General features: G+C 39.0%; 1 protein-coding gene across 1 annotated transcript in view; it reads left to right on the top strand.

Annotated features, from left to right (window-relative positions):
* Positions 1-15,719, top strand: part of Sptlc2 (serine palmitoyltransferase long chain base subunit 2) — a 107,140-nt gene that overhangs the window by 27,237 nt on the left and 64,184 nt on the right. The window contains exons 3-4 of the mRNA XM_048362975.1: positions 12,286-12,440; positions 13,958-14,106. Of these exons, the coding sequence (XP_048218932.1) occupies positions 12,286-12,440; positions 13,958-14,106 (304 nt within the window). The remainder of the gene's footprint in view (positions 1-12,285; positions 12,441-13,957; positions 14,107-15,719) is intronic.

Raw genomic sequence — 15,719 nt, 5'->3', positions numbered from 1 at the left:
TACTGTCTGGTTCACAGATTATATCTCTTTCCAAACAAACAAGCCCTAATGTTGAAGCTAGTCAGTTTATAGTAACAAATGATCTTGTTTTAATAAACAGTAATATTGGCTCTCTCTGATAAGGAGAACCCCTTGCTTTCCAGTTAAGCATTTTTGCTCACAGTTGGTGGTCTACCACTTGAGCCACACCTCTGTCCAGCTCTTTTGCTGGTTGGAGATAAACATCTCATGGACTTTTCTTCCTGGGCTGGCTTTGAACTGACATCCTTAAATCTCTCTCAATCTCCCAAGTAGCTATGATTATAGGCATGAGCCACCAGCATTTGGTTTGTGGAATTTTTGAGCAAGAGATTGACAATAGCTTGTACAAATAGAACCCAAAATGTCATGAGTGGATGAATGAATAAATAAATGAATGAGATGATGAAGGTGTATCTAAGTTAATTTGTGAATGAGTAATTAATTATCTTTTGAACTTATTCCATGATTCCAGAGGTTAAGTTTAAATATTGGGACTATGTGTGTGTACTTAACTTTATGTGAGAAAACTAGAGCACTTAGATCTTATTCTTAAGTCACTTCTCTTTTCTTGAGAAATGAACACTCCCCATTGCAAAACCATTATACAAGCAAATAGTAATTTCATTTTGTGAAAATATAAAGCAGAAAAGCAATCTGAGCGTCACAGGATTGGTCAAGAAATAATCCTTAGAGAAAGTAATATGTAGGGCTGGGGATATAGCCTAGTGGCAAGAGTGCCTGCCTGGGATACACGAGGCCCTAGGTTTGATTCCCCAGCACCACATATACAGAAAACGGCCAGAAGCGGCGCTGTGGCTCAAGTGGCAGAGTGCTAGCCTTGAGCGGGAAGAAGCCAGGGACGGTGCTCGGGCCCTGAGTCCAAGGCCCAGGACTGGCCAAAAAAAAAACATAAAAAAAGAAAGTAATATGTAGGAGAGAGTGGAGATGGACATTTACATCTATTGTTTGTTGAGAGGATTACACTAAATTATGCGCTTCATATCAGTGGGATTTTCACAGTAGATGACATTAGCAGTTTAAACATTATAATCTACCATTTTCTTATAAAAAGTCAGGTAAAGGAAGGAAAAGAAAGATAATTTAGTCTTCTGAGAGATCATGTATTTGTTTTATCATGCTGGAGAGATGCAGTAAAAGGCATAAACAGTTTTAAATGTTAAGCTGGAAGGAGGTAAGGGAAAGTGTTTAGAATCATAAAATACAAATATAATTTTGCCACTTCTTCATTGCACTGAATGGTTTCCATAGCCATTCCTGCTTTCTTCCTCATTCCATTAAAACCCCATTTAACTATTGATTTTAGTTCTTTATAGGGAAATAGAGTATTGCTTGGATACAATTGATTTCCATAGTCACATTAATAAAGATGAATGACTATGAGTTTGTTCTGTTTTGAATAATTTCTGTAAAATATTTGGAATTTTTTCTGCTTGATCTTTTATTACTAGTGGTATCTTGGACACAGATATTACTTTTATCAATTTATCACTTTATTGTTTGTGTGAAGCAAGTGGTCCAGAAACATGTTTGTAAGAAACGTAACAAAAGCTTAAATCAAGCAGAATTTTATACTGTATTGATAGGAAACACCCAGAAATTTGGGGAGTAAGTATGATGTGGTTACCATAGCTACCCTAGTTAATGAATTGAAAACTTGTAACGCAGTAACCTGTCTTTTAATTCAGATTTTCTTTACATATACTGCACATAACAATTTGGAATTCTGTCTTCCAATTAAATGTGAATGTAGAAGTTTAACTATTTTCTGTATGTTACTCTGAGTTCCAAATTTAAAATTGAGTGACACTGGAACGTTAATTTGATCAGGTGATTTTAACTTGTTTATCAAGGACAAAACTGGTATAGTGGCTCATGTTTGTTTTTCCAGCTACTCAGGAGGCAAAAATTAAGAAGATAGTGGTTTGTGGCCATCTCAGGCAAAAAGTTACCAAGACTATATCTTAACCAGAAGCCCATTGTTGGGGTTCATGTATGTGATCCCTGCTACACAGGAGGACTTAAGTAGAAGGATTATGATCTAAGGCTGGTCCTAGGGAAAATCCTACCTGGAAAATAAATAAAGCAGCCAGGCCATAGTGGCTCAGATCTCTGATCCCAGCTTCTTGGAAGGTAAAGATAACGGTATGGAGGTTAGAGGCCAACTGTGCATAAAGTGAACATGACTCCATCTCAACCAGTAGTTGGCTGTAGTGGTACATGCCTTTTATACTAGCTATCGGGGAAATACCTGGGTTGGGTGCAGTAGCTTGTGCCTGTCATTGTAGTGAAACAGAGAAGCACAAGTTGGAGGATTGGAACCCAAGCTAGCCTAGGCATAAAGCAAAATCTCTGTCTTAAAAACAGCCAGCAAAGCAAGCACTGGGCACTGGGAGCTCATGCCTATAATCTTACCTACTCAAAGCTGAGATCTGAAGATCACAGTTCCAAGTCAGCCCAGGCAGGAAAGGTCGTAAGACTCTTACTTCCAACAAACTACTCAGAAAAAGCTAAGCGGCTCTGTGGCCATCTCCACAGCTTTACATATATGAAACTGAACTATATCCCATGTAGCCAGCTATCTGTCTTCTGTAGCTCCAATGTCAGCTCTCTTCTACCAACTGTTTGGGCCAAAAAGCTTGGAAGTTGCCCATTATTCTTCTTTGCCACATACCTCATGTGTCCCATCTCCTACAGCCTACTATCTTTTTTTTTTTTTTTTTTTTTTTTTGCAGTGGTGAGGTTTGAACTCCAGGCCTTGCTTGGCCTCTACCACTTAACCCATGCCTCCAATAAAGAATAAGTGACTTCTTACTAACTCACATTTTCACCCAGTTGCCACTTCCTTGCCTACTGCTGACTTCTCTGGAGTCCTTGGATACTTCAAGTACTCTCCTGCCTCACTGCCATGTTTTTGCTGTCCCCCGAGGTGGAAGCTTTTCCTCTACACAGTCCCCCAACTTCCTTTTTTGTCCTGTCTTCTACCTAGGCTGCTCTAGTTAACTTCTTCATGGCTCAGCATCATCTATTCCTCTCTCTGCTTGCTTCCTCTTCCATTCCTATTTTTCACCGTCAGACATACTTTCTGTTTTCTATACTTCATTTAGTATCTCTCCTACCAAAAAATCTGTAAGAGCAGGGATTATTGTTGTCTTTGTTTACTGCTCTGGGCCTAGTGTCTAGAAGTTGGGTGGCATTACTTAGACATTCAGTAAATATTTAAGATTATTAATGATATTGTGAGTGGTGGTTAATGGTAAAAATGAAAACTTTGGGGTCTTGAAGTTTTTGTGTCCAGCAGGTGTGTGTGTGTGTGTGTGTGTGTGTGTGTGTGTGTGTGTGTGTATACGTACGTGTATATGTACTCACATACACATAATACCCAAGTGACTCAGTTTGAACTGGTATCTTTAACCTCAGATTCACATTTTGTGCCTTTATGGGCAGCATGGGAACAGCATAGCAGCTTCCTGCCTCTTCCATTAAAAACAGGAAAGAACAAACAGTAGGATGACTTACGTGACGGCCAGAAAGTTCTTGACTCTGGTTCAAAGATTTAAAAGTCAGTAGTCTAATAAACTTTTATGTGTTGTTTTACTTTTAAAAAATTAAGGAGATGGAAAGACAGAATTGTTGGTTTGTAAAACAAATACTTCTGCCATATGCAACTTTTTAAGTCATAGGATGTTTTCATTTCCAACATTTGGGACTTTTTGTCTATTTTAATTTAATTTAATTTAATTTTTTGCCAGTCCTGGGCCTTGAACTCAGGGCCTGAACACTGTCCCTGGCTTCTTTTTGCTCAAGGCTCCCACTCTGCCACTTGAGCCACAGCACCACTTCTGGCCTTTTCTATATATGTGGTGCTGGGGAATTGAACCCAGGGCTTTATGTATATGAGACGAGCACTTTGACCACTAGGCCACATTCCCAGCCCCTTGTTTTTTAAGTCGTTTTACTAAGTCGTTTTACAAATTCGTTTTACAAATTCGTTTTACAAAGTCGTTTTACAAATTCTTCAAGTCAGATTATGGGGACAATCCTTCTTGGTCATTGTCACTCCTTCCTTCTCCCCCATTTTCCTCCGTCTGTCCCTACCCTCAAGTGACATAGTCATTTTTCACATAATGTACATTGACTATAATGACATTTGCTCACCTTTCCTCCCTTTATTCCTTTGCTGCCCCTTTGCCCAGCCCCTCAGAACATGTTTCCACTTCCCAGTATTCATTTTGATAAGCAGCACATTCGTTGTTCAAAGGAGTTACACCTTCAGATTCCTCCTGTAAGTATACCCCCCTTTAGTCTGTTGGTTTGTGTGTAAATTCATTGAATCCTGTGTATGTTATCATGCATGATTTTTATATTCTGGATTTAAGTTTTGAAACAATTTTGTCACATTTCTGCTATCTATAGATATGACATTTTGTTGATTATATTACTGAAATAAAGATTATAACTTTGTAGAATTTTTTCACCAGCTTACATTTGACATGCGATGTTATACTTAGTTCTGACTTCTGACAAATGTTTTGAAATCTTTCAGCAGGACTGTAGTATCTGTAGACAACACTGGTAGTTTTTTTAAATTATTATTTATTTTGGTGGCACTGGGGATTGAACTCTGGGCCTTTCTTTTTTTTTTTTTTTTTGGCCAGTCCTGGGCTTTGGACTCAGGGCCTGAGCACTGTCCCTGGCTTCTTCCTGCTCAAGGCTAGCACTCTGCCACTTGAGCCACAGCACCACTTCTGGCCGTTTTCTGTATATGTGGTGCTGGGGAATCGAACCCAGGGCCTCGTGTATCCGAGGCAGGCACTCTTGCCACTAGGCCATATCCCCAGCCCGTGAACTCTGGGCCTTTCACTTGCTAAGCAAGTACTCTGTCACTCCATGAGCCCTCCCTCCTTTTTTATTGACTTCAGTTATTTTTCAGATAGAGCCTTGCACCTTTTGTCCAGGCCAGCCTTGGGTGGAGATTCTCTTCCTCTTAGACTCTCATGTAAATGGAATTATAGGCATGTATACATCCAGCTTATTTTTTGAGCTGAGATCTTGCTAACATTTTGCCTCAGCTTTTCTTAAACCACAATCTTCCTGATCTCTGCTTCCCAAGTAGCCTGGATTACAGGGGCATTGCTTCTGGTTCCAATGTTTGGAAAGAGATTTTCAGGTTGTATAGCCTTCTTTTTTTATTTTTGCAAGTCCTGGTGCTTGAACTCAGGGCCTGAGCACTGTCCCTGGCTTCTTTTTGTTCAGGGCTAGCACTCTACCACTTAAGCCACAGTGCCACTTCCAGCCTTTTCTATATATGTGGTGTTGAGGAATCGAACCCAGGGCTTCATGTATGTGAGGCAAACACTCTACCACTAGGCCATATTCCCAGCCCCTGGCCTTCATTTATAGCTGAGAGTTTGGGCATTTTGGGTCTTTTCCAGGTACATTTGTATTTTAATACCATGAAAGTAGGTTTTCTTGTCATAAGATGTTAGACTCAGTTAATGTAGATGCACATTTTCTTAGCATCAGGCAACTTAACAAAATCTGTCGTATCAAACTTTCAGAGTAAGTGTATGTCACAGATAATGTTTTCTGTAAAAAGTTTAGAATTTTTCAGTTAGAAGATTGTTTCCATTATTTTAGCCATTATTTTCTGATTGTACATAATCAGTGTAAACATGGAACACTCATCTAGAAATGTTAACAGACAGTACGTGTGGAGTGGAGTGTATGTTAATGTAAAATGAGCAGCCACAAACCACCACCTTAGAAGCAGAACTTTACCACTATTGCAGTAGTCCTCCCTTTCCCCACGTGTCCTCCTGCATTGCCATCTGCCCCCAGGTAACCACTCTCCTGACGGACTTCCAGTGGTTGTCAGCTGTGTGTGCATTGGTAAACATGTTTGCTAAGCCTAATTTGATTTTCCTATAAATGTACTATGTAATATGTTTCGGGGCTTCACTTACTCAACATAAGTTCCAGCCACTTGTTGGTGATCTCTTCTTTGTCTGTTGTTATTGCTGTGAGTGTGTATACCATTGTTTATTTATTCTAATGCTGGTGAAAGTGAGGCTTTTCTCCTTTTACAGAGATTAAGTTACTGCAAAGATTTTTGATAGCTCTGTTTCCTAGGCTTGTATATATAGACCTCTCCGGGCTTTTACCTATTATGCTGTCTTTAGTTTCACTGTACATGTCTTTAATTTCACTTGATTGTTGCTAGTGGGACACATTTGGCCTGTAATTTGCTTTCTGTTTCTATATTTTTATGTATTCTTGGTATTTCGTAGAAGTGAAATCATGCAGTACGTGGCCTTCGGTGTCTGACTTCTTAGAATGTTTTTGAGGTTAGCACTACTTACTAGTTGATCATCTCTGATCAGAAAATCTGAGATCTAAAATACTGGGGTGCATTGGATTCAAAATGCTCAACTGGGAAAGTCTGTAGAAATATTCCAAAATCCAAAAATCTCCAAAATCTGTCTAAGTTCCATAACCAGCACTTTGATTTTAACAATGAACACTTAAACCATTGTGTGCACAGATACCCTGTTTAGCTACCACCTTTGGCTATGGAGAACACTACTGCGTTGGGCTTTTGTGTGCATGGACTTCTTTGAATATGTGTTTTCAGTTGATTTGGATGTAGAAGTGGGGTTGCTGGGTCATATGAACAGCTTCCATTCATCTTTTTGAGGCACCACATACTTCTTTCCCCTTTGGCTGTGTCATTATACATTCCTGCCAATGATATAGTAAAGTGGGGTTTTGTTTTTTTCTGAGAAACATCATTTTATATTTTACACTTTGAGCCTTTTGAGTTAATTGTTAAATAAAAATGTCAAGTTTTGGTCAAGGATCGTTTTTTAGCTGCCTATATGCACACAATGAGAATTAAAAAAAAAATAATGCCATTAAAAGCAATTAGCAGAGCTCTGAATTCATTATGCTGTCACTTTATAGATTTTATTTGTTCCATCCTGTTTTTCTTAGCCAATTTTGAACAGTTTTAAAGCTGTTTGATTCTGATGTAAATTTATTTTCTAAGGACCATATATTGAGTGCTAGTTGGCTTTATATCTTGTTCTTTTTTTTTTTTTTTTTGGCCAGTCCTGGGCCTTGGACTCAGGGCCTGAGCACTGTCCCTGGCTTCTTCCTGCTCAAGGCTAGCACTCTGCCACTTGAGCCACAGCGCCGCTTCTGGCCGTTTTTTTTTTCTGTATATGTGGTGCTGGGGAATCGAACCTAGGGCCTCGTGTATCCGAGGCAGGCACTCTTGCCACTAGGCTATATCCCCAGCCCTATATCTTGTTCTAATCTCCTATATTTGGTAGGCAAGGATAGGCTCTTAAGTCATCTTGCTACTGAAAAGGCATGGAAACATTTCTGAGCATGTTTTGCAAGCTTTTTGTCCCAACATCAAAGCATTGCTGTTTGCTTCATTCAGACTCGACAGAAACTTTGTACTTAGATACATTGAGATTTTTGTGCCCTGGTGTGTTAGTCACTTTTCTTTTGCTATGACAAAGCATCATGACAAATAACTTTAAAGGAGGAACTTTAGCTCATGGTTAGGCTCCATCTGTGCTCTGTTAACTCCATTTGTTTTGAGCCTATGACAAGGCAAAGGAGAGATGTGGTACAACAGCGCTGTTCATCCTGGCAGCCACAAAGCAGAGGGCAAGGTTGGAGTGACTCAGCATCCCCTGGGAGGGCACACTTCCATTGAGCTCACTTCTTTCAGTTGGGACCCTTCTCCTAAGAGTTCTACTACTTTCCAACAGTGCCTCAGACTGGCCACCAAGCTTTAGCATATGGGCCTTTGGAAGGTATTTAAGATCCAAATCACAATAACTAACTTATTTTAGATTCTAAAAGAAATAAAAATAGTTAAATTATACTTGACCTTGAGAATTCTTGTTGGAAGTTAGTGGTAGCACTCCCACTAATAGAGCTAGTTTGTAATACTGCAAGCATTTTACTTTCAGTTATATCACTTAATGAATGTGTGACTTAGACAAATAAATTTTATTTCCTTAATTTATAAACACTGCTAATTTATTGCTTCTTAACAGTAATTACAAATGTATTGCTAAAATATTTACATTTTAACAGTTATCTGAAATCATAATAGGCTATTGAAGTAAACAAGGAACCAGACATTTCAAGAAATTAGGCTTCCACAGAATGGAGGACTGGCATAGTGAGGTCAGAGCTCCCCTCTTATAACTAAGCAGCCACTTCAAATCAGGAATCTGCTCCTACCACAAGTACCCAAGTTCCTTCATGGTGGCTGACCATGGAATTCACTGGTGCTGCACCATAGAATTCATCAGGTGCTTGCCAGCATGAAGTGTGCTAGAGCATGCTTCCTGTGCAGGTACAAAACAAGTGCTTCTGTCTCCAAACTTTATGTGTACTTCTCGGTAGAATCTGTGTCACATCCACAACTCACTCACAAGGGCATCTGGGAAATACAGGTTTTTGCCTTCTAGTTCATGTCTGTCACAAGAATAAAAGGCATTACAGCATTGAGCTTACGGGCAGAGTGACTCAGTCTTAACTATGTTTTTGGCTAGTTCCCTAATTGGAAAAGCTATTTAGCCTCTGAAAATAGGAGCAATGACACCTTATGTAAGAAAATGTAGCAATAGTCCCACATGCAAGTTTATATTTATACATGAACCACTTGGCAAGTGCCTTTTTATCATAAATAACAGATGGGAACTTGTTACTATTGTGACTATTCATCCTCTTTGTAATCATCCTGTGAGAGTATGTGGGCATCTGTATTGTGACAGAATTGCACTCAGCAGACAAACAATTGATGGAAAGTCAGCTTCAGGGTCTGAGGGGTGATTCAGGTGGTAGAGCGCCTGTCCAGCAAGTACAGAGCTCCAAGTTCATAAACAATATAAGAATTTTCTAGAAGGATAAATAGGTTTAATAAAGGACATTTATTAGTTAATTGTTGAGATTATTTTTTGTAATGTCTTCAGTGATTTTTAGTTAGCAAATCCACAAATTTGAATTTTTCTCTCAAGCAGAGAAATTGTTCACCTGGTAAGTATTTCAAGCTCAGCAGTCTAAGATGTCATCTCAAGAAAGGATTGTTTTCCTCTACATATTTGTGCTTTGTGAATGGCATTAGGAAGAATGTCCATGAAAAATGTGTTCTTAAGGCTGACCAAGGGATTCTGGCAAGTGTTGAAGTTGTTCTAAACTGGTTCCATCTGCGTGCCCAGCCTCACACCTGGAAGGAACTGCTCTGTAAATGTTTGTCCAGTGACTGAGCATTGTGACTGAGTGTTAGGTCAGCCCCTACTAAGATCATTCCACAGCATGAGGAGGAGGGAAAAGGTTGTGGAGTTGTGGGTGCATAGGGTTAGAAATAAAGAGATCGCTGTATTGTTTTGCAAAGAGAATAATCTTGTTCTTTAATATCCTGAGAGTCTGGCAAAGAATTCAATATAAATCAGATATTAACTACAAACTATTTGAATGAATGAAAAGATATGTCTCCTATTTTGACCGTAGTCCTGCATTGTTTTAAGTGAACCACAATGTTTTCACATGCAGATAAACCTATTACCTAAAGTGAAATCCCCAATACTGACTGATTCCTTTCCTGTTCTTTTTCTTCTTTGCTAAGTTTCAGGGCCTTTGGTTAAGCCTAAAGGCAGCCAAAGCTGCTACCCTAATATTTAGCTAGGGAATAAAGGGAAGTTGAAGCTTTGGCCTTAGTCTTTCTCTTCTACCATTCTGTTCCACCTGCTCCTGATCTCTAACATCCCTCACTGTAATAGCTTCCCCTCCTTTACTCTGTGCCAGTGTTTACCTATCTCAAGAACTTAGTTGTCTATGCACTATAGGTAAGGAGATAGATGGCGATCCTTGAGCCTTGGGGTAACAGCTCTCTGTTTAGGAGGGTGGAACCCACTCTTCCATTTCTAACCAGTTATGTCACTGGATATCTTGGTTTCATCCAAGCCTAAGTCATGAAGATCTGCCTTCTTTTAGCCTGAAGCTCTTTTTTTCTGTCTTAGGGTCTGAATCTTCTGGAATCTTAACTAGACTTTGTTTTTTTTCCTGATGTTAGTATAGTAGAAACAAAACAAAAATTGGGTTGTGGCTAATAAGAATTTGTAAGGCAACGGGTTGTTTGTGAAAATATATATATGCAAGTTTTTTTCTTTTTTTCTTTCTTTGCCAGTCCTGGGTCTTGGACTCAGGGCCTGAGCACTGTCCCTGGCTTCTTTTTGCTCAAGGCTAGCACTCTGCCACTTGAGTCACAGTGCCACTTCTGGCCATTTTCTGTATATGTGGTGCTGGGGAATTGAACCCAGGGCTTCAAGTATACGAGGCAAGCGCTCTTGCCACTAGGCCATATCCCCAGCCCGCAAGCTTTTTTCTTGAACACTAATATTTAAAAAATGAGTGAAATTGTCCTTTTATTATAAAGGAATGAGTTCTTCAATATTGTGGTTTTATTAGAAGAGTAGTACTATTACTCTATTTGATGGTTAAAATGGGCTAGGGCCTACTTTCTTGTTTTTTTTTTTTTTCCTCCTTTGAAAAATAAATAATGTATAGTGGATAGTAGCCAAAGAAGAAGTCTTTTGGACTCAGGGCCTGAGCACTGTCCCTGGCTTCTTTTTTGCTCAAGGCTAGCACTCGGCCACTTGAGCCACAGCGCCACTTCTGGCCGTTTTCTGTATATGTGGTGCTGGGGAATCAGAACCCAGGGCCTCATGTATATGAGGCAGGCACTCTTGCCACTAGGCCATATCCCCAGCCCAAAGAAGAAGTCTTTAATAAGAGTTTTGAATGTTTCTACTTGTATTCACCTAGTATTCTTCTTGGAAGAGGAGACTGTCAAAGGAACAAATGGTTTAAATGATAGAATTCCAATTGTGATAAATATATTATTAGGGATATTTTCTACTGTAAGGAAAGGCATATGTTAAAACTAATTATGAGAGAAATTGTATCAAGTACTGCAAATTCTCAGAATATGACTCTACTCAGCTCATATTTAAGGAGATTGTATCTATTCTGAGGCTTATTTAGTAGGAACTTTAGAGTATCCACAGAAGAAATGTATATTGTAGATTTAGGTTTTTTTTTTTTAACATCAAAAAGTCTTTTCTGGAATGAGTCCTCCCTAATCTTTTAAATGTTTTGTGATTAATTTATTTAAAGATTAATTTAGACCATAATTGAGATCCATAAGCTCATGGATGTGTTGACTATAGTAAACTAGTTCCATTTTCTTTTTCTTGGTTTTACCCTTTGACTTGGAGAGTTAACATTGCAGTAGATTTCTGTGGTCTGGTCACATGTGTTCTGAGCATAGGGTTATAGGACACATGGCATAGCATTGTGTATTCACTTTGGTTCCACTGCACTTTGATTTTTTTTTTTTTTTTATAGAATAAAGTTTTAGTGTAAGTTCAGAGAAGAAAGGAAACTTTAAATCCATAGTATGGATTCGTTTTTAGGATGTACTGTTTTCTTAACTCCTATCCCACAGGGAAAAACCCAAGGTGGATGGCTTCCTATAACCTACTACTTCTTTTCATTTTGCTCAGATTTGTTTCATTTTTAGTTCTTCAAAAAAAGGCATATGGTAAGATCTTTGAAAGTGTATTTCTTGAAGCTGGATTGAAAATGGCTTTTATGACATTTATTCTTATGAGGGGACAGTCTTTTTTTTCTTTTCTTTTCTTTTCTTTTCTTTTTTTTTTTTTTTTTTGCCAGTCCTGGGCCTTGGACTCATGGCCTGAGCACTGTCCCTGGCTTCTTTTTGCTCAAGATTAGTACTCTGCCACTTGAGCCACAGCACCACTTCTGGCCATTTTCTATATATGTGGTGCTAGGGAATCGAACCGTGGGCTTCATGTATACGAGGCAAGCACTCTTGCCACTAGGCCATATTCCCAACCCAAGGGTACAGAGTCTGTTTTGAGATTATTTAGTGACAAAGTTGTACAACTGAGTTTTATTTTTATGAGGCCAACTTTATTAAGTTGCTTTCATGTTCATGGAATCAGTTATTTGAAATAATGTAATATAGGTCAACCATCAAACAATTGATGCCTCTCCAAATGGATATTGTAATATATCAGTTGTTTAAACATAATTGACCTGTCATTCACAGATATTCTTGAAGTAGGAAAATTGAAGTTGTAAAATTTGTTCTTTAAAAGTAATTCAGTTAAACAGAATCTCATCATTTGTTGGCAGGACTTTGTGTCATTATATCAGGATTTTGAAAACTTCTATACAAGGAACCTCTACATGAGGATAAGAGACAACTGGAATCGACCGATATGTAGTGTGCCTGGAGCAAGGGTGGATATCATGGAGAGACAGTCTCATGACTACAACTGGTCCTTCAAGTGAGTCACAGTTGGGAAATGATTTCTGGCAACAACCAAAAAAGAGTTTCTTTACTTGCGAAGATAATGCAAATGAATATTCTCTGGAAACAGGAATAACAGCTAGTTATATAATGCAACAGTTATTTTCCTTTCATACTGTTCATTGCTATAGATTTTGTTATTTTTATTTTTTGTGATAGTTGGGTTTGAACTCAAGGTCTTGTACTTGCTGGGCAAATGCTCTATCACTTGAGCCACACCCCCAGCCCCTTTTTTTGCTTTAGTTTATTTTCCACATAAGGTCTCAAGTTTTTGTCCTAGCTGGACCAAGTCCAAGCTCTTCCAAGTCTCCCATCTCTGCCGTGGTTGTAGCAGGTATTATACAGATATGCACCACTGTGTTTGCGAGTCCTCTATCTCACAAATCCTTCTTCATTCTCCAGATGGTATCATTGCTATCATTTTATTTTTTGTCTTATTCCTTCAGATGTTTTCTGTGGAAGTAGGTGATACCAAAATGGGCTTGTACTGTATAAATTATTTTGCAGTTTGGTTTTTCAATTTTCCAGGGTGTTGATAATAATCCTTCTCGTGTGCCACAGAAAATTCATTATTTTTCAATAGCTGCATAGTACTTTACAGTGTAGATGTTCTATCCTGAGTCATCTTGTGTTAATAAGAGAGTTAAAGCAACAGCAGTTTATTTTTTGTCTATACTTCCTGTTTACCTTAGGTTGGTGGGAAACCATTAGCTCTTTTTTGTTGTTGTTATTGTGGGGCTTGAACTCTGGACCTGGGCACTGTCCCTGAGCTTTTCAGCTCAAGACTAGTACTCTACCACTTGAGCCACAGCACCACTTCCAGTATTCTGGTGGTTATTTGGAGATCAGAGTCACATGAACTTTCCAGTACGGACTGGCTTTGAACTGAGATTCTCAGATCTCAGCCTCCCGAGAAGCTAGGATTACAGGTGAGAGCCACCAGCACCCAGCATTATCAGCTCTTTAGGCTGTTCTTTTTTTTTTTTTTTTTTTTTTTGCCAGTCCTGAGGCTTGGAGTCAGAGCCTGAGCACTGTCCTGGCTTCTTTTTGCTCAAGGCTAGCACTCTACCACTTGAGCTACAGCACCACTTCTGGCCTTTTCTGTATATGTGATGCTAAGGAATTGAACCCAGGGCTTCATGTATGCAAGGCAAGTGCTCTACCACTAGGCCATATTCCCAGCCCTATAATGTTCTTATACGATGTCCAAATGTCCAGATAAGATGGGCTTACTGTGTAGATTATGCAGACCATCTGGATCAACACTTGATTATCATCATTGTTTAAATACTCTTCACTACTAATAAGTGGGCATTTATTGTTTTGTTTTACTGTCTACTTCCCTGCTTCCCTACTTCTTGCTAGAGAAGTTGACTTTCTTTTCATTCACATATTTGGTGCTACCTTTTGTGTTGTCAGTGTTTACCACACTTAATTATTAGATGTGTTAGATTTACTTGCCAGTTTCATTAAGGGCTTTGCTGTTAAACACAGGTACACCGGGAATATAATTAAAGATGTTATAAACATGGGTTCCTACAACTATCTTGGATTTGCACAGAACAGTGGATCATGTCAAAAAGCAGCTGCCAAAGTTCTAGAGGAGTATGGAGCTGGAGTGTGTAGTACTCGGCAGGAAATAGGTAAGTGTTTAGTCAGTGGCTGCGTGATGGGGGAGTGGTTCTGGAGATCAAGGGTCTTGAACCTCCTAGACAAGTGTTCAGCCACCAAGGTACATTCCCAGCCCTTACTTTTTTATTTTTTTGTTTGTTTGTTTTGTTTTTGTTTTTTGCCAGTCCTGGGGCTTGATCTCAGTGCCTGAGCACTGTCCCTAGCTTCTTTTTGCTTACTCTACCACTTGAGCCACAGTGCCACTTCTACTTTTTCTATATATATGGTGCTAAAGAATCCAACCCAGGGCTTCATGTATGCAACGCAAGCACTCTACCATTAGGCCATATTCCCAGAACTAGAGTATTGAGTACCCAAACCCTTTGACATGAATTTACAAATCTTCAATCAAGTAAAAATGACTTCTTTTTCTGAAGTGGTAGATGACTTTAAAGTTTGTAGTAACATATTTTGAGTTGTTTTCTGATGTGTTAGACATACATAATGTCCCTAGAAAAGTTCTATGCTTGTTTCATAAACCCTGCCTGAGTGTTGACTTTATTGGCTTTTACAAATAAAAATGGTGGTTAGAAGTTGCACTTACTAACACTTTCATAGTATGAGGGTTAATCTTTTCTTACTGGTGAATTGAGATATAATGTTCCTGCCTGGATATCTTTTGTCTTCTTTCTGTTTTCTGAGAAATTTAGCATATATTTTCTTTCTATAAGACTTTTTTGGACTGGGAATGTGCGGTAGAGTGCTTGCCTAGCATATATGAAGCCCTAGGTTTGATTCCTCAGCACCACATAAACAGAAAAATCTGGAAGTGGCGCTGTGGCTCAAATGGTAGAGTATTAGCCTTGAGCAAAAAGAAGCCAGGGACGCTCAAGCCCAGAGTGCAAGCTCCAGGACTGGCAAAAAAAAAAAAAAAAAAAAAAAAAAAAAGACCAATTTCAGCTTGGCACTTCATGTACATGTCTTTCTATCTGGTATCCCTAACTTCAGAATAATGTATTTTCCTTGGGGTGGGGGATGCAGGTGAAGGCAAAAAATTATATGACTCTTTGTGTTACTTTTTATTTTTTCTCTAACAGTTTTCTTAAGGCATAATATTCATATACTCTGTAGCTGGCCCATTTAAAATGTACACTTCACTTTTAATATATCCATCACAGCCTAACTTTATAACATTTTCATTCCCCTGAAATAAACCTCTTACCCATTAGCACTTATTGGAGTTTAACAATCTTTTTTCTCAGTATCTTTTCTTTACTTTTTTTGTTTTTTAATGGTACTGAGGTTCAAATTTTGGTCCTCATACTTGCTAGACTGGCAACTCTACTGTGGTGTCTTGTCTCTGTCCTTTTTTTTTTTGGCGGGGGGGGTGGGGGACGGCGGGCTAGTGCTGGGGCTTGAATTCAGAGCCTGGGTGCTCTCCTTGAACCTTTTCTGCTCAAGTCTGATGCTCTACCACTTGAGCCACAGCTCCACTCCCAACATTTTTGGATGCTTAATTGAAGTTAAATTCTCACAAACTTTCATGACTAGCTTAGACCTTCAGTCCTCAGATCTCAGCCTCTTGAGTAACTAGGATTACAGGCGTGAGCCACTGATGCTCAGCCTGTGTTGGTTATTCTTGGGA

Source organism: Perognathus longimembris, chromosome 14 (assembly GCF_023159225.1).
Source record: "Perognathus longimembris pacificus isolate PPM17 chromosome 14, ASM2315922v1, whole genome shotgun sequence".
In the NCBI taxonomy this organism is placed as follows: Eukaryota; Metazoa; Chordata; class Mammalia; order Rodentia; family Heteromyidae; genus Perognathus; species Perognathus longimembris.
The sequence above is the reverse complement of the archived record's forward strand: the minus strand, read 5'-3'. Positions and strand labels throughout refer to the sequence as shown.